The sequence below is a fragment of the Aquila chrysaetos genome, chromosome 21 (genome assembly GCF_900496995.4).
Source record: "Aquila chrysaetos chrysaetos chromosome 21, bAquChr1.4, whole genome shotgun sequence".
In the NCBI taxonomy this organism is placed as follows: Eukaryota; Metazoa; Chordata; class Aves; order Accipitriformes; family Accipitridae; genus Aquila; species Aquila chrysaetos.
Genome location: NC_044024.1, coordinates 17,160,963 through 17,180,012, shown reverse-complemented (window position 1 = coordinate 17,180,012; position 19,050 = coordinate 17,160,963). Strand labels below are relative to the sequence as shown.

Sequence of the window (19,050 nt, the reverse complement as noted above, 5' to 3'; positions counted from 1 at the left end):
CTGTCACAGCGGCAGATTCTCGACTCCGCCATTATCTCCCGCATGGCCCTTTTGAACACCCAGGGTAGACCCCATAGTAAAGCGTAGCTAGGCCTGTTTTACATCCCTAGAAGTGCTATAAAAATACCTGCCCAGGGAGCGAGAACGCGGAGCTGAGAACAATCAGTGATACTGAATACCAAGATGACCCGTTCTGCGCCTGAGCAGCGTACTGCCAAGGCTGCCCCTGAACACCCCCCCTGTGTTAGCTGCAGGTGGCTCCTCGTGAGCCTCACAGCTGCAGTCGGCCGAGGATGGCAGCTTCTTACCCCGCGTGGGTCTCGCCCCTGCAGCACTGGGAGCTGCTCTTGGGCAGGACGTGGGGCAGGGCAGCCCTTGGAGCCTGGGGTTAAGATCCTGGCTGGGGAGTGGATGCAGTGGAAGAATCAAATGAAAGAAAGTTTCACAAAGGAGGAGGAAAGGGAAGAATACAGCAAGGGCAGTGGATAGATTTGTCTCCTATAAAACGCAGTACTCCTATAGGCTGTAGTACATAATGTCTGCATGTTCCCTAGAATGTGTAATAGCCTCCTGAGTTTTGTTTGGAGCTCTGTGTTGGCTTGATCAAGTTGGTCTTGATGCCAGCCATAGGTGGAGCTTAATTTAAAACGTTCTCAGCAGAAGGGTGGTAACTCAAGATGTTGCTCAAAGGAAGAGTTAGCAGCTATTTTAAAAAGGGGAGAGAGGAAAGAAAGGATTAAACTGCTCAGAGTAGTGAGCACTCCAGCTCCCTGACGCCGGCATTCTCTGCTGGGGCCTGTGAAACATCACATATTCACCGCAGGGAAGCGGAGGAGGAGGCGGCTGCGGCTCAGCACCGAGTCCTGCGTGGCTGCTGCTCCTTTCCCTTCTGCAGCGCAGACCTGGGATCGATGCTGTGGTCAGCAGGAAGTAATGGAAGGTGCAAGCCTGTTCTTGGATGTGGCTGCGGCAAAGCCCATCCTGACGCTCAGAGCTGCGAAGGTGCTGTTTTCTGGGTTCAGCCTGCCGTGGTGGCTCAGTTCCTGGGTGGCAGCTTCCTGAGGAAGCTTCAGGCTACCACACCTTCTGTGTTGCTGCTTTTCATGTTGAAGGTACGTAGGTTTATCTCCTTCGCGTTACAATTCATAGCAAATAATGCTGGGCAGCAGCATGTACCAAGCATGTGTAAATGCATAACAAATACACGCCTCGCTCAGAGTTCATGACGGTCTCTCCCTCCTAAGGTGTGCTGGAGGTTTCTGTGAGCACAGGAGAGCAAGGCTGGGATTTTTACCAACTTAAGGAGACTTCAGAAGTATCTTCTAGCTTCTTTTCCTCTCTGGTAAGAGTCTAGTTTCTGCTTCGTTATCAGGGGGAAGCAGTAAGTCACTGCAACAGGAAAGCAGCAAACAGAATTGCCAGAGATGTTTCAACAGAGGCCCATGTGCTGCAAACACTTTTGCCCCAATGTTTTTTAAATCTCTTTTGTGCTCTTCTCTTTGAAGCAAGTGTTTGGGAAATAACAGCACTGCTGAGGATCAAAGATCAGCCTTGGAGCCCTGCGAACCGCCCCCTGCCTCCTCATCACCACTGCTGGCAGGCAAAGCTGCTCGCAGACTTTCTCTTTAATTGTGTCTATGAGGACCTGGCTGAGGAGGCAAAAAGTAATTTTATGGACTTGAGAATGGAAAGAGACAGTCTTCTCCATGGCATTTCTGGGAAAGCTTTCCTGACCAATAGGTTGAACTATTCATTACTATTTAGTAGAGAGTCTCCCTATTACTATCATTACTGTGATATTTTTATTAGATGGAAGCAGCTTCTACCAAGGAGCTGCTTTGGAAAATAACCCCTTCTATTATTTTTCCCCATTTGACTGAATCTGCTTTTCAAATTGGACATTAAGGGATAGCACGAAGCAAATTTGGTACAAATTAAAATTGGGTTAAAATCAATCTTCTGCAGAACCTTAAGCAACAGAAATACCTCTGGGTTTAAATTATTTCTGTTGTTTCTGTGGCAGCTCCCTTTGCCCTCTCCTTCCCTGTGGATTTGCAAGGGCTATCAGGGATCTCTGCAGAACTGGGCTAACACGCAACAACAGACATCAACAGAAGCGTTCAAGAAAAAAATCTAAATAATTTGCATATTCTAGTCCATTAATTTGGGTGGATATGCTTTTGTTTTCTGAGTGAGAAGCAAAGTTAGAGCTGATTGTATACTTGAGGAATATTTTTTAAACCTGTCTGTATTTCCAAACGGACTGCCCCTCGGTAGCTATGAAAATAAACTGCGCGAGACAGGGCTGGGTCACTGGAAGTGGCATGGTGTTTGGGGCAAACACCGTGTATAGCAGCAGAAGGGGTACTGCGATTTGAAGATCCTTTTTTTGCTCTGTGGAGAGGAACCCTTGCAGGGCAGTTAAGGCAGGGGATGGCGTTGATGAGTGTGTTGTAACACCACCCAGAGAAGCAGGGCTGTGGTCTTGCTCCTTCTGAAGTGCCTGCCTAATTTGCCTCAGAGCAGAATACAGCTTCAAACCCACAACCAAAAGATGGGGGAAGAAGCTGCCTTTAGGGGGTTTTGGTTAGCCATCAAGGGGAGGCAAGCACTAAAAATCATTTAGTCATATTTAAGTGTAGCATTTGCCAGTTAAACTTTACTCTCGAATGGAACATTGAAGTCCAAGTTTCCTGGTAGAGTGTGACTAAGCTGCAGGTACAAATGCCAAGGAAACAGCTCCTTCAAGGGAATTCTCACTAATTCCACTGTTTACTCTGTTTCTTACTCAGAGGAGGATGTAAGAGCAGTCCCGTGCCCTCTCCCCGGCAGCGTGCTGCCGCAAAAGGGTGACAGAGGACTAACAGGTCAAAAAATATTTCATCAGAGATGCACCCACCTATCTTACCAAGAGCACTTTGGTTACCAGAACTAAGGATCGCAGGTGTTTTGACATCAGTACTTTTCATGGAGTTTGTGCTGGTGTGACCAGACTTGTTAGAAGCCAGCCTGCTGTCCTGTGGCATTGATGTGGCCAGAGAAGTTCTGGAAGGAAGGAGCTATGTTGCCATAGTCTTTAATCTATTAGAGTTCAAGCATTACAAAACCGGTGTAGATCAGGCATTAAATCCATTCCCAGTGTGTTTTGTATGTCTCTGCTGCTGACCTCAGTGATTAAAAAGATGTCCAGACACATCTATGTGTCCACCCAGTCACCTGGACTGGACACTGTCCAGTCACTGGATCACTATCCGCTCATCTGGAGGCTGTTCTTCCATGTTGTTGCGGTTTAACGCCAGTCACCAGCTAAGCACCACGCAGCTGCTCACTCACTTCCCCCACACCCAGTGGGATGGGGGAGAGAATCAGAAAAAAAAAGTAAAACTTGCGCGTTGAGATAAGAACAGTTTAACAGCACAGGAAGGAAGAAAATAATAATGATAATAACAATAATAAAATGACAATAATAATAAAAGAATTGGAATATATAAAACAAGTCATGCACAGTGCAATTGCTTACCACTCGCCATCCGATGCCCAGTTAGTCCTGAGCAGCGTTCCACCCCCAGGCCAACTCCCCCCAGTTTATATACTGGACATGACGTCACACGGTATGGAATACCCCTTTGGCCAGTTTGGGTCAGCTGTCCTGGCTGTGTCCCCTCCCAACTTCTTGTACCCCTCCAGCCTTCTTGCTGGCTGGGCATGAGAAGCTGAAAAATCCTCAACTTCGCATAAACACTACTTAGCAACAACTGAAAACATCAGTGTGTTATCAACATTCTTCTCATACCGAACTCAAAAACATAGCACTACACCAGCTACTAGGAAGACAATTAACTCTCTCAGCTGAAACAAGGACACATGTCTCGTCCACTGCAGACTGGGTTATCCCAGTGTCCAAGCAGCATTTCAGAGCAGAGTCTGAATATAAACAGGGTTTGCTCAGGGTCTGTGAAACCCATGGGCTCAAGTTCTCCAGAGCGAGTTACCCGTGTATCGTTCTGCATCAAGGTGCAAATTCACCTGTGTGGCCAGGCGAGAGATGATTTTGAGTCCCTCAGTCACCTCTGCAGACCCCCAGAAAGGCAGCTGGAAAGATTTAACCACGACTCCCATCTGAGGTGTCTCCACGAGGGCTGCTGCTCTGTGATGGGGAACAGAAACTCCCCAGTTGCTGTCTGAGAGTCACTTCTCAAATGGGACTGCTATTTAAGGGGGTAGAAATGGTCTCATGGTGATGAAAAAGAGGAAGGGGCAATTGTTTTTCTGGAGATATTTTGAAGCAGCCCTGGCCTTCGAGAATGTGAAAAGCAAGTTGAAATCAGCTGGGCAGAGTTCCATTTGGTGAACAAAACACAAACAGGCGAGCAGAGGCTTTGCCCTTTTAATGCAGTTACCAGTACGTAGACGCGGGGTTATGCTGCTACAGGGATGTTTCTCGAGAGTTGAATTTTTGAGCATAACCTCAGTAACAACAAAGATAATCTCACAGCCTTCATACCTTTTCCATGGTTTTGAGCAATGGATCATCTTTCCAGAGCCGCTCCTGGACTCCAGTCCCTGCGGGAGCCACCGCAAGCCACCCCATTGGGCATCCCTCCTGCCTCCTCCGCTCCGGCCCCCATCCCCAGTGGGGCTGAGCGTCTCAGGCTGCCCTGGACGGGGGTCCCCAGGGAAGGGCTGCCAGGGGGACTTGTCTTGCACTTTGAAAGACTTCTCTGGGTCCAGCCTCCTCTGGCAAACGGGCACTCTAGCTCTTACTTTAGTGAGAAACAGCTTTATCTGTTAAAAACAAACAGCAACCCAGAGGAGGTGCATGTGGCAGAGATCTGGTGATCTCACAGGGAGCTGGAAAGCGATGGCAGCTCGGTGGCACGGTCTGCTTGTCTGTACCCGCTCTCCCTGCCGGCAGAGAAGTGTACATAAAAAAAGTGTTTGGGAGGGGGGTTGTTGCTGAAGCCATACTTTCTTCTCTATTGTCAGCCCAGCGCCAGGCCTCTGGCATCTCAGAGTATGGTTGTGAAATATTTAATTATATTCTGCCAGTGTCTCCGTCCAGGCACCCAAGGCACCATGACCAGTCCAACCTCACAGCATTGCTGGGAGCCAGGGCAGTGCCGACAGCCTCATTTTACAGGTGGGAGAACCAAGTCACCGAGTTGCTGTGTGACCTACCTTCAGTCACACGCAAAGTCTGCCGGCAGCCCGGGACAGGCAGCCCAAACGTCCACCCCCGGCCCCCAGCACGGGACACCACCTCCCGTAGTGGGTCAGCGTGCCCCTGCGGGCACACGGGGTGTCGGAGAAGCAGGTCCCTGCAGCAGGGCTGGCACGTGAGCCCCCACCGTGGGGCTCTGCTGGGCTGCAGCAAGGAGTCCCCATCAGCAGGGGCAGGGGGCAAAACCCCCTCCGGGGACAGGTGTTTTTTTGGAAGGGCTGTCCCCAGGCAGTGCTCCCGATGGCTGTGGTTGCCCCACGCACACTCACGCTGGCACAGCCCCGAAAGACCACGCGAGACTTGGGGTTTGGAGGCGAATGGGCCAGAGGAGCTTCAGCGCTCTTGGAAGAAAGCAGATGCCTGTCTGACAAAGGCCCGGAGCGTCGACAGGCACCAGGAGCGCCGGGCTTTCCCCTTGGCCCCGGAGTCCACACAGTCCCGCCCTGCCCTGGCCTCTCCGGATGACTTACAGTTGTTGTTGGTGTTGTGAGAGCCCAGCTGGACCAAGTCCTCCTCCAAGGCCCCCGCCAGCTCCTTCAGCTCCCTGGAGGTGTCTGCCCTCAGGTACTGCCAAGCCTTGCGCCCGTTGTGGTCCCTGCGGCTGGTGTCGGCCCCGTAAGCTCCCACCAGCACTTTGATGAGCAGCTCATGTCCCTGCAGGGCAGCCAGGTGCAAGGGGGTGAGCCCGCCGCTGGCGGTGGGGATGTTCACGTTGACGGGATAGCCCTTCTTCTGGGCGTGGGACATGACCTGGATGAAGCTCTCATGGTGGCCGTGCTTGGCAAGCCAGTGGAGAGCGGTGAAGCCCGTCACAAAGTCTTTCCTGGTCAGCAGGCTGGGATCCAGGTCCATCAGCCTGACGATGTTGTCCGCATCGCCCTGGGCCACCGTCAGCAGCCACTCGTGCTCCAGGGGATCCAGGGCAAGGGACAGCACCTCGGGGCTCTGCTCGGGCTTCTGCTCTTGGTGTGGCCCGGCAAGGAGACCGCTGCTGTTGGACGTCTTCTGAGCGGCGGCGAACCGCATGGTGCCGCCGGGGCTGTTGCTCTGCAGGAGGATTTCCTTCAGCTCCTTCCTCCGGGTACCGCCGGGGCTGACGGAGACCCTGCCTGAAGTCCTACCCCAGCTCCCCGGGCCTTGGCTGCCCCAGCCGGCGCTCCTGTTGGTGTCCATCTTCTGCAGCGGATGGAAACGCTCTCTGGTCCCCGTGGCGGCCGGCCAAAGATGGGAGCTGCGGGCTAGGCTCCCCGCTCGGGGCTGGGCGGCTTCCAGGAAGGCGAACGTCCGGACGATGCCAGCTACCCTCTGCCCTGCCGGGCCTCGCTCCCGCCGGGCCATGGCGGCGCCTTCTGCGGGGCTGGCCGGCGGCCCGCTCCCCGGCAAGGCGCAGCTCCTCTCACCCCGCGCTCCCCAGCTCTCACCCCGCGCTTCCTGCCTCGGCGTTAGGCAAAGGAGGAACCAACCCTGCGCGGCAGGAGGGTACGCTGGGCATGGCGGCGGATCCGCGGCGCTGCCACGCTACCGGGGCGGTGCAGGCGACCTTTGGTCATCCTACGTCCGCGGCTGCCGCCGGCGCCGGGCACGGCCGCGGGCCGTCCGCTTCCAACCCCCCAGGAGCCGCTCGCCTGCGGTATCCCAGAGGGAGAGCGGGGAGTGCGTGCGGGGAGCGTGCGGCACCGCTGGGGCCGGCAGAGGCGGAGGGGGGGGGTCCTGGGCAGCCCGATGCTGGGGCTATAGTAGAAGTTGGGTTAACTGGGTTTTTCTCTGTGAATAGTCTCGTTTAGCACTAGTGGCTTAGCATTAGCAGCTAAAGTAGCTGAAGCCTTAGGCTGTGAGAGCTGATCAGGCGTCAACTTTTGATAAAACTAATGCTGCTAACGAAGAACTCAGTGGATTTGAGCGGAATGAAGATGAGGACCAAGGAGACAATTCCAGGAGAATGAGGTAACTTCAGAAGAAGGCCAGCCCAGGGACAGTGAAAACCAGTAAGAAATCAAAAGACCACCGACCAGAATTAAATGATTGGACTTAGGGAGCAGGTGATGGGTGGTACGGGTATAACTGGGAGGCATGAATTGGGGTGGGGGTCCCTCTCCAGAGGCACCCAGCTCAAGCTGTAAGCAAAGAACTAATACAAAACTAATTGGAAACCTTCACTTGGACTTGGCATTCTCAGTGGAATCCTAGGTTCAGACCCTGTTATGGTGGCTGGCATGTGTAAATCTGTAACACTGGTCCCGGGGACACCCCAAAGCGCCAGGTGCCTTGCTGAGGCACCTGCCTTACAGCTCCCCCCAAAAATTGCCCCCCACCGTTGCAATGCTTCTCCTTGGTGCTATGCTCAGGAAGGGTGAGGGTACTGCCCCACGGGGCTGCTTTCCCAGTCACCAGTGGGTCTCCATGCTGTAAGGGAGACCCAGCCCAGGGCGGTATTTTGGGTCCCTTGTGTCCTAGTTTCAGCTGGGATAGAGTTAACTGTCTTCCTAGTAGCTGGTACGGTGCTATGTTTTGAGTTCAGTATGAGAAGAATGTTGATAACACTGATGTTTTCAGTTGCTGCTAGTAGTGTTTAGACTAATGTCAAGGATTTTTCAGCTTCTCATGCCCAGCCAGCGAGAAAGCTGGAGGGGCACAAGAAGTTGGCACAGGACACAGCCAGGGCAGCTGACCCAAACTGGCCAACAGGGTATTCCATACCATATGACGTCCCATCTAGTATAGGAACTGGGAAGTGGGGGGGGGAATCGCCGCTCGGGGGACTAGCTGGGTGCCGGTCGGCGGGTGGTGAGCAATTGTACTGCGCATCATTTGTACATTCCAATCCTTTCATTATTGCTGTTGTCATTTTATTAGTGTTATCATTATCATTATCCGTTTCTTCTTTTCTGTTCTATTAAACTGTTCTTATCTCAACCCGTGGGTTTTGCTTCTTTTTCCCGATTTTCTCCCCCATCCCACTGGGTGGGGGGGGGAGTGAGTGAGCGGCTGCGTGGTGCTTAGTTGCTGGCTGGGGTTAAACCACGACAGTCCATTTTGGCGCCCAACGTGGGGCACGAAGGGTTGAGATAACGACAAACCTGACCAGAGCTCGTTAAAACAAATTTGTTATAAGCATTCATTATATTGGTCTTATAGTCGCTGGTCATTATGTTGATTTATGTGTTCTTAGAGTTGTTGCTCTGGTTTTTAAAGTTCTGTTATGTATCACCTCGCTTGCTGTATGTAGTCCCTCTTCTCCTGCTTATCATCCGTGGGAGGTGGATTAAGGTTTTTGCTTTGATGTATTGTATAACACTGGTTTATGGTATGATAAAGTCATCAGTTGTGGAATTAATCCGGTATTTGCACTCAGCATTGTCACCTTTATACTGCGGGAGCCATCTGTGGGAAACTATTAATAATTATACCATTTACCTTTCCTCCTTGGAAACCAGTCTATGAGTGGGATACCTTTCTTCCCCTCTCCTTTCTCCTTCAGTCCAGTTACAATGGTGTTTGGGAATTTTGAAAAATTTGAATACTCTTGGGATGTTGATACCAGCACGGTCCTAGCCCTACTGCTGGGAATTAGCATGCTTCTGAATGTGGTTCAGCTCTTGTTTAAGGTTAAACAACTATTTAAGAAGATCACCCAGAGGTCTGCCCCGAGGCTGGATAATTATGAGTGGCAGGGTGTGTGGGGTAGTATGGGCAAGTACCTAGAAAAGTGGGCACCTCCAGTGTTTTGGAAATTCACCCCTGAACAAATGCAGAATCCAGAAGAACTAGTAAAATATTTGGAAAAGGTATGCTGTCACCCCGGCAGCTCCAGAGAGATACAAATCACTGCAACGTGCTGGGGCCTGGCCCATGCCTATCGAGCCCTGTTCGACACAACTCAGCACCCCCAAGGGGAAGAGAAGGTCTCTGGACCTAACAACAAAGCAATGAGCACTGCGGTCACCCAAACCCCGGCAATGGGCGCTGCGGCCCCTCCAGCCCCGGCGACGAGCATTGCGGCCACCCAGACCTTGGTGACAGGTACCGTGACCCCTCCAGCCCTGGCAACGAGAACTGTGGCTACCCAAACCTCAGCAACAGGCACTGCGGTCCCTCCAGCCCCAGCGACGAGCACTGCTGCTACCCAAACCTTGGCGACAGATGCTGCTACCCAAACCTTGGCGACAGACGCTGCGGATATCCAAAACCCGGCGAGTGATACTGCAACTGAACCAGTGGATCAACCTGCACCAGTATCAGTTGCCCCCGTACAGAAAAAGAAATATAAAAAATCAGCTCGCTTAGCAAAGGATGAAGGTGAACCAGGGCCATCACGGGAACAGGAGGAAGAGGCAGAACCAGAGGTAATAACCCGGTCCCTATCCTTGAGTGAGCTGCGAGATATGCGAAAAGATTTTGGCCGCCGTATAGGTGAGCATATTATCACCTGGCTTCTCCGATGCTGGGACAATGGGGCTAATAGCTTGGAATTAGAAGGTAGGGAAGCCAAGCAGCTGGGATCGCTTGCCAGGGAAGGTGGTATTGACAAGGCAATTGGAAGAGGAACACAAGCCATCAGCCTCTGGAGGCGACTCTTGTCAAGTGTGAAGGAAAGGTACCCCTTTAAGGAAGATGTTATATGTCAATCAAGCAAGTGGACCACCATGGAAAAAGGTATCCAATATCTGAGGGAATTAGCTGTGCTAGAGACGATTCATCATGACCCGGACAACCCACAATTACCCAAAGATCCAGACGAAGTCCAATGCACACGACCCATGTGGCGGAAATTTGTACGGAGCGCACCATCGTCCTATGCCAACTCACTGGCAATAATGACCTGGAAAGACGAAGAGGCACCGACAGTGGATGAAGTGGCTCGCCAACTCCGTCAATACGAAGAAAATCTCTCCTCCCCTACAAGCCTGCATTTCGGCTGTGGAGAAGCTGTCCGAGGATTTCCAACAATTCAAAGAGGATATGTCCTATTGCCCACCTGTAAGGACCAATGTCTCAGCTATTAGGAGTGAGCGCTCCTCTGCCCAAGAGAGAGAATATAGAAGGTACACACCGCGAGGTGCCCTGTGGTTTTACCTATGTGATCATGGAGAGGACATGAGGAAATGGGATGGAAAACCTACCTCGGTCCTAAATGCACGGGTACGTGAGCTGCGAGGAAAAACCACCACAAAAGGGGATTCTACTAGGAAAAATGCCGCTCCAGTTTCCAAACAGAGCAGAAGGGCTGATCTTATTTCTGATCCTCTTGAAGGGACTTCTGAGCCAATTTTACGAGAAGTGAATACCGGATACTCTGGCCAGAATTAGAGGGGCCCTGCCTCCAGCCAGGTGGAGGAAAGGGATAACCGGGTCTATTGGACTGTGTGGATTCGATGGCCTGGCACGTTAGACCCACAGGAGTATAAGGCTCTAGTAGACACCGGCGCACAGTGCACTCTAATGCCATCAAGTTATAAAGGGGCAGAACCCATCTGTATTTCTGGTGTGACAGGGGGATCCCAAGAGTTAACTGTATTGGAAGCTGAAGTAAGCCTAACTGGGAATGAATGGCAAAACACCCCATTGTGACTGGTCCGGAGGCTCCGTGTATCCTTGGCATAGACTATCTCAGGAGAGGGTATTTTAAGGATCCGAAGGGGTATCGATGGGCTTTTGGTATAGCTGCCTTGGAGACGGAGGGCACTGAACAGCTGTCTACCCTGCCTGGTCTCTCTCAAGACCCTTCGATTGTGGGGTTGCTGAGGGTTGAAGAACAACAAGTGCCAATTGCTACCACGACGGTGCACCGGCGGCAATATCGCACCAACCGAGACTCTCTGATTCCCATCCACAAGTTGATTCGCCAACTGGAGAGCCAAGGAGTGATCAGCAAAACTCGCTCACCCTTTAATAGTCCCATATGGCCAGTGCGAAAGTCTAATGGGGAGTGGAGACTAACAGTTGACTATCGTGGCCTGAATGAAGTTACGCCACCGCTGAGTGCTGCCGTTCCAGATATGCTAGAACTTCAATACGAACTAGAGTCAAAGGCAGCCAAGTGGTATGCTACAATTGACATTGCTAATGCGTTTTTCTCAATCCCTCTGGCAGCAGAGTGTCGTCCACAGTTTGCCTTTACTTGGAGGGGTGTCCAGTACACTTGGAATCGATTGCCCCAGGGGTGGAAACACAGCCCCACCATTTGCCATGGACTAATCCAGACTGCACTGGAAAAAGGTGAAGCTCCGGAACACCTGCAATACATTGATGACATCATTGTATGGGGCAACACGGCAGAAGAAGTCTTTGAGAAAGGGAAGAAGATAATCCAATCCTTCTGAAAGCTGGTTTTGCCATAAAAGAAAGTAAGGTCAAGGGACCTGCACAGGAGATCCAGTTTTTAGGAATAAAATGGCAAGATGGACGTCGTCAGATCCCAATGGATGTGATCAACAAAATAGCAGCTATGTCTCCACCGACTAATAAAAAGGAAACACAGGCTTTCTTAGGTGTTGTGGGTTTTTGGAGAATGCATATTCCAAATTACAGTCTGATTGTAAGCCCTCTCTATCAAGTGACCCGGAAGAAGAATGATTTTAAATGGGGCCCTGAGCAACAGCAAGCCTTTGAACAAATTAAACGGGAGTTGTTTCATGCAGTAGCCCTTGGACCAGTCCGGACAGGACAAGATGTTAAAAATGTGCTTTATACTGCAGCCGGGGAGAATGGCCCTACCTGGAGCCTCTGGCAGAAAGCACCCGGGGAGACCCGAGGTCGACCCCTGGGGTTTTGGAGTCGAGGATACAGAGGATCCGAGGCTCGCTATACTCCAACTGAAAAAGAGATATTGGCAGCATATGAAGGAGTTCGAGCTGCCTCAGAAGTGGTTGGTACTGAAACACAGCTCCTCTTAGCACCCCGACTGCCAGTGCTGGGCTGGATGTTCAAAGGGAGGGTCTCCTCTACACATCACGCGACTGATGCCACGTGGAGTAAGTGGATTGCACTGATCACACAACGGGCTCGCATAGGAAACCCCAGTCGCCCAGGAATTTTAGAAGTGATCACGGACTGGCCAGAAGGCAAAGATTTTGGAATGTCGCCAGAGGAGGAGGTAACGCGTGCTGAAGAAGCCCCGCTGTATAATAAACTGCCAGAAAATGAGAGGCAATATGCTCTGTTCACTGATGGGTCCTGTCGCATTGTGGGAAAGCATCGGAGGTGGAAGGCTGCTGTATGGAGTCCTACACGACAAGTCGCAGAAACTGCTGAAGGAGAAGGTGAATCGAGTCAGTTTGCAGAGGTGAAAGCCATCCAGCTAGCGTTAGACATTGCTGAAAGAGAAAAGTGGCCAGTGCTCTATCTCTATACTGACTCATGGATGGTGGCAAATGCCCTGTGGGGGTGGTTACAGCAGTGGAAGCAGAGCAACTGGCAGCGCAGAGGTAAACCCATTTGGGCTGCCGCACTGTGGCAAGATATCGCATCCCGGCTAGAGAATCTGGTTGTAAAAGTACGTCACGTAGATGCTCACGTACCCAAGAGTCGGGCCACTGAAGAACATCAAAATAACCAACAGGTGGATCAGGCTGCCAAGATTGAAGTGGCTCAGGTGGACTTGGACTGGCAACATAAGGGTGAGCTATTTATGGCTCGATGGGCCCATGATGCTTCAGGCCATCAGGGAAGAGATGCAACATATAGATGGGCTCGTGACCGAGGGGTGGACTTGAGCATGGACACTATTGCACAGGTTATCCATGAATGTGAAACATGTGCTGCAATTAAGCAAGCCAAACGGTTAAAACCCCTGTGGTATGGAGGACGATGGCTGAAATATAAATTTGGGGAAGCCTGGCAGATTGACTATATCACACTCCCACAAACTCGCCAAGGCAAGCGCTATGTGCTCACAATGGTGGAAACAACCACCGGATGGCTGGAAACATATTCTGTACCCCATGCCACTGCCCGGAACACTGTCCTGGGCCTTGAAAAGCAGGTCTTGTGGCGACATGGCACCCCAGAGAGAATTGAGTCAGACAACGGGACTCATTTCCGAAACAACCTCATAGACACCTGGGCCAAAGAGCATGGCATTGAGTGGGTGTATCACATCCCCTATCATGCACCAGCCTCTGGGAAAATTGAGCGATACAATGGACTGTTAAAGACTACATTGAGAGCAATGGGGGGTGGAACTTTCAAACATTGGGATACACATTTAGCAAAAGCCACCTGGTTAGTCAACACCAGAGGATCTGCCAATCGGGGTGGCCCTGCCCAGTCAGAATTTTTACGTACTGTAGAAGGGGATAAAGTCCCTGTAGTGCACACAAAAAATATGTTAGGGAAGACAGTCTGGGTTACTCCTGCCTCAGGCAAAGGTAAACCCATTCGTGGGATTGCTTTTGCTCAAGGGCCTGGGTGCACTTGGTGGGTGATGCGAAAAGATGGGGAAGTCCGATGTGTGCCTCAAGGGGATTTAATTTTAGGTGAGAATAGCCAGAATTAAACTGTATGATACTAGTTGCTATATAACCCTGCTACTGTATGTTATCATTACTATAATTGTTATATGCTATATCCATAGTACTATAGTAAGAATCACTTAGATCAAGCAAGAAAAACTGTGATAAAACTGAGCGAAGCGCAGTAGTGATGGAACCAGAACTGACTCCAGCATGCAACAATCCAACGGTGCACACCATCCTCCTGCTGCGTCCAATGTCAACTGCTCGTCATACTGCACTGAAGCCCAACTCTGCTCTACTGACTGAGAGGACTTTGCACCATCCCTCCTGCCCAGAAAGACTGGTATGACGGATGGAGCCCAGAGTCAGGAACTAAATGAACTCAATGAACATTTAATGAACATAACCCATAAACTAAAGGAATGATATCTCTGTGTATGATATATATATATATATATATATATCATTGTTCATATGTCTCAAAGTGATAGATAAGGTGTTGATGATTGACCAGGATGTAACTAAAGGTATGGGAACTGAGCATGACGTCAATGGTATAGAATAAGGGGTGGATACTGTCCTAGTTTCAGCTGGGATAGAGTTAACTGTCTTCCTAGTAGCTGGTACGGTGCTATGTTTTGAGTTCAGTATGAGAAGAATGTTGATAACACTGATGTTTTCAGTTGCTGCTAGTAGTGTTTAGACTAATGTCAAGGATTTTTTCAGCTTCTCATGCCCAGCCAGCGAGAAAGCTGGAGGGGCACAAGAAGTTGGCACAGGACACAGCCAGGGCAGCTGACCCAAACTGGCCAACAGGGTATTCCATACCATATGACGTCCCATCTAGTATAGGAACTGGGAAGTGGGGGGGGGAATCGCCGCTCGGGGGACTAGCTGGGTGCCGGTCGGCGGGTGGTGAGCAATTGTACTGCGCATCATTTGTACATTCCAATCCTTTCATTATTGCTGTTGTCATTTTATTAGTGTTATCATTATCATTATCCGTTTCTTCTTTTCTGTTCTATTAAACTGTTCTTATCTCAACCCGTGGGTTTTGCTTCTTTTTCCCGATTTTCTCCCCCATCCCACTGGGTGGGGGGGGGAGTGAGTGAGCGGCTGCGTGGTGCTTAGTTGCTGGCTGGGGTTAAACCACGACACCTTGCCACCCGATGTTTCAGCCCAGCAGCATTTTGGCCTTCCTCTCTTGCTGTGTTTCACTTCCCAGCAAGGCCCCGTGCCCCGCACTGTTGGCAGCTGCAGTCACCAGCAGTTTGTACCCTAATTTTTTTAGGAATCAGGACAAACTCCTCTGCCCCAAAAGCCCCCAGTCCTGTTTCTCCAAAGGCCTTTCTTATCCATGACTCCTCAGATACCCATAGCATGGCTGAACTGCCACCAGGTGGTTTTGCGACTGATGTGACAGCTAAGAGCCATGCCAGCCCCTTCAACCCTTTTCTTTGCCTTCCCTAAGCTTTATTCCTGCTCTAACCTGCCCCAGGCTGGTCGTCAGCCCTGGAGGGAGCTTTGCCTTTCTCCAACCACTTGGACCAGTTTTTCTGGGATGTGTGGGGAGCCGGCGTCATCCCATGAAGCCCAAATGACTGGTGGTGAAAACGTAATTGTTCCCTTGCTCCCTTTCTGGCGCTGCCTGGTTTTGTCACTGGCTGTTGGTGGCTTCTGCGGGCTCAGGGAGGCAGCGAACTTGACCCACACAGCCGTGGGATCCTGGGGAATGGTTTAGAACACTTGTTGGGTGGCAACTGGGGAAAACAAGGAGGGAAACGAGGGCACCGACGGTGCAAAGCAAAGCACCCCTTTAGGGCCACCCTGGTTGTGCCTGCATTAGGGACGGGTCGCACTGGTGAGCTCTGACCAGGCTAAAACTGGGGTGCCAAACCTGTGGGCTTTACTAGAGGGTCCCAGGGGCTGGGAAAGTTACTTGCTTTGGGTAAGGACTGAGGTTCCTCTCTCTCAGCCTTTGTTTGACGCTTGTGCTGGCATCAAATGAAGGGAAACCCGAGTGGCACCAGCTACACCCTGAAAGCAGCAGATGGGCTTACCCAGCCCCTGCCCGCCGGGCCGGGGAGCGGAGGCTGCGTCCAAGGGCCGAGAGGGGCCGGGGAAGGGGCTGTACTGCCACTGGACGAGAAATCGGCACAGCCGCCATCAATCGGTGTCCGAGGCGAGCGCGAACCGCCCCGACGGACCTCAGGCAAAGCGGGCAAAGCGCACAGACGTTTTATTTTCGACAGCAAGTGACCTACTGAGGCTGGGAGACCTCAGACCCAAACCATAAACCCCAGCCCAGGCTCAGCGCTGCACGGCTCTGCCCTAGCCCTGCCCGGGTGCGCGGCCCGGGTTACCGGAGGGGCCACCGGGCAGGGTCCCCCCGGGCCTGCCCTGAGGAGCCAGTGCGGGGGAACCCATCACCCTGCCGGGAGCGGGCAGGGGCCGGGGGAGGCCGCGGTGGCGGGCAGGGCGAGGCCGGGCTGCAGGCAGCGGCCCGCCGGACAGCCCGCGGAGCACTGGCAGCGGGTCCCGGGGCTGCGGAGCCGCCGGCCGGGGGCCCGCCCTCCCGCCCAGGCCCCGCTCGCCGCCGCCGCCGCCGCCGCCGCCCCGGCTGCCTCCGGCCCCCTCAGCCCGCCGGGCCCCGCGCCCCGCCACACTGTGGCGGCGGCCCCGCCCGCGGCCCGGGCTGCACCATCGCGGGCGGCCGCGGGGGGGGGGGGGGTGAGACCGGCAACCCACGCCTCCCGGAGCGGGGCGGCGGGACCGAGGGGCGGGGGAGCCGGGGGGGGGTGGAGAGGGGGGAAGGGGCGGTGGCGGAGGGGGGGGCGCGGGCTGGGCGGGGCCGGGGGCGCGGCCGGTTCGCTCCCCCCCCCCCCGCCCCCCCGCGCGGAGTCGCGGTGGGCGCGCCCGGAGCCGCCCGCCGGGCCGGGGCGGGCGCTGTGGCGGGCTCGCAGCGATTGGAGGCAGGAGCCGAAGGTGGCGCGGGCAGGTGGGAGCGGGCGCCGGGCGGCGGCGGCCTCCTGCGGGCCGGGCATGGCCGGGACGGCCGGCGGGAGAGCCTGGCACGGCCGGGGCGGCGGGCCGGGGCGGGTCGAACCGGGCCGGGTCAGGGGTGCGCTGGGTGGGGCGCGGGCTGCGGGGGTACCGGCGTGGGGCCTCCCGCGGGCTCCGGGGCTCGGCCCGGGGCGGCGGCGGCCTCTGAGGGGGGTCGGGGTTTTTGGGCCGCTCTGAGGGGAGCCGGGGTTACCTGGGGGAAGGGGGGTTTGGGGGTCCGTCGTCCCGTCCCCCCCCCCCCCCCGCTGGCTGCGGGGCAGCAGCCCGGCCCGGCGACCTTGGGCTGTCCGCACCGGGGTGGGCCCGGGGGTCCTGCCCCGCCGGTTCCTCCGTCCCTGGGCCCCGCCGCGGTCGCAGAGGGACCCGCAGCGCAGCCCGGGGCTGGCCGGACTGCCGTGCTGGGGAGGCCTCATCCTGCACCCTTACCCTGGGCTGGGGACCCCTCGCCAGGCCAGGGTGTGGTAGCGGGCGAAGCGCTCCTTGGCATCCCCATCTCTCCAGGGATGCTGTTCTCCTCCCAAAGAAAACCGTCATCCCGCGCTCGTTAGGGCGTGATGCGGAGAAGGTCGTCAGTCCGGCGCCGTGTGCCGCGGAGGAACCGTGGGAGCCCTCGCCGAACGTTGGCACCGCATCCCTGCTACGCTTTGTCCCCGAGGGTCCCCCCGAGGGTCCCCCCGCGGTGTCGTCCCCGGGTGCCCCATGGGCACACCTGCCGCCGCCGGGGCTCGCCTGCCTTCCTAGCGCAGCGCAAAGCTCTCTGCGTGCCTGCGGAGAATTATCCAGAAGAGGAGCAGAGGGAGTTGAGCCACCTCTGCGTTTGTTAGAGAAATGCTAAGGAGGCATCTGTAGCGCGTTTGCATGCGGAAGCGTTTTGTCTGTGATTTGATGGGCTTCCAACTTTTGTGTCCATGCATTAGTACAGAAATAATACTTGAGATGAATGCTTGCCGTTTCGTCTTCAAAGCAGTAGGTTTTAGAATGGACCAAATCTTGTTGAACGAGTAGATGTAGCCATTCCTTGCCAGTTTGTGATGTTATTTCCTCCTGGACATACCCGTTGCCTTGTATGTGACTGCCAGGGTATGTAAAGTGACTCACTTGCTCCCCTGTCTTTTAAGGAAATTGAGCGTTAGGCTTTCCTAAGATAATGCACAGGAGTTTCAGACATCTGCTAGTGGCCTGGAATGAATTGTGATACAGCACAGCCTCTTTTTGGAGGCAAAAGGGAAAGCTAGCTGCGAGATGGACCTGAAATTAGTGTGCTGCAAATTGAAAATGTCTTTGTCCAGACAGACGACTTGTCAGCCCAGGTCTTCGGCATCCGGTTGCGGCTGGGCTTCATGGAACAGTCAGCCGTAACATCCTGGTGATGCAGAGGGCTGCCGCGTTTGTGTTGACGGGGTTAAACACGTGCAAGAGCCGGGCTTGGGTATGCAGGGGAGTTGGGGTCCCCACCCTGCCTCTGTCCCAGCAAAACCTTGATCTAAACTGGCATTTATTGTGGAGATGGTCGGGTGCAGGATTTAAACGCTGAGACCCACGGGGGATGTGTCCACCCTGCTCCCGTGGGTGGTAGACAGGTGCAGAGGACCAGCTTGCCGGGCACTGTCTAACTCTCAATCTCTGTAGTACAGGTCAGAAAAATCAGTAAGACTGCTGATACAGATACGTATTTTTTTAATTGCTGGAGGAGTCTTCTGGGAACATATCCAAACAGCATGGCATTTCTGCAGCCCTTTGGCAGGGGCATAAAGAAATGTAATCTTAAGAGCTGTCAGAATTTGAGATTTCGGAAGCACTTGACTGTTTGTGAATGTTGAATGGCTGAATGATGCAATGCGCCTGAAGAGGGTGGTCAGTGGTCAGGAGCTTTGGTGAGACGTTTCTTGCTTTCCGTGGTGGCTGATTCAGAATTCTTTCTCTCCCACTTTTCTGTTATTTTTCTTTTATGTGTGTCCTGACAATTTGTTATCAGCCAAGCAAGGAAAAGAAATACAAGGTCTTTATCTACACTTTACATTCCTGCTTTGCATTTGTCTCATGAAGGATGTTTATACTGTCTGCTGGATAATTCTCTCATTGGATAAGAGAATTGCACACTTGTACAAGTGAGAAGTAATTGGTACAAGTGTTCTTCTAATTTGCTGTTTAATCAGAGCCAAATGCAGTCTGGGGAAGTGGATGCCATAACACCGAGGTCATGAGAAGGGATCTGATGTTGTTCTAGCTTAAAGATGAAGTGAAAAACCGTGGTGTGGACACCTGAATTGAGGTTCTGCCTTGCTTTGTGGTTTGTCATTTGATGACTTGTGC

At 53.3% G+C, this 19,050-nt stretch overlaps 2 protein-coding genes across 10 annotated transcripts in view; one reads left to right on the top strand and one right to left on the bottom strand.

Annotated features, from left to right (window-relative positions):
• Positions 1–4,373: 4,373 nt before the first annotated feature.
• On the bottom strand, positions 4,374–18,613 carry SOWAHD (sosondowah ankyrin repeat domain family member D). 2 transcript variants are annotated; one of them, XM_029997266.2, is made up of 2 exons: positions 5,692–6,819; positions 4,374–4,905 (listed from the first exon to the last, which is right to left on the bottom strand). In XM_029997266.2, exons 1-2 carry the CDS (start codon positions 6,557–6,559, stop codon positions 4,766–4,768), a joined length of 1,008 nt encoding a protein of 335 aa, XP_029853126.1. In that variant the 5' UTR covers positions 6,560–6,819; the 3' UTR covers positions 4,374–4,765. The 2 variants fall into 2 exon arrangements, with proteins under 2 accessions (XP_029853126.1, XP_029853125.1); XM_029997265.2 differs by adding an exon at positions 17,164–18,613 and having other exon boundaries at positions 4,800–6,685.
• The window catches only part of SEPTIN6 (septin 6), a 32,540-nt gene continuing 30,064 nt past the window's right edge, over positions 16,575–19,050 (top strand). For 7 of the 8 annotated variants that reach the window (XM_041119205.1, XM_041119206.1, XM_041119201.1 and 4 more), the window contains exons 1-2: positions 16,625–16,641; positions 16,871–16,895. In XM_041119205.1, coding sequence (XP_040975139.1) covers positions 16,640–16,641; positions 16,871–16,895 — 27 coding nt within the window. In that variant the 5' untranslated portion in view covers positions 16,625–16,639. Of the gene's footprint in view, positions 16,669–16,870; positions 16,896–19,050 lie in introns of all 8 variants that reach the window. The other variant, XM_029997272.1, reaches the window with a different exon arrangement.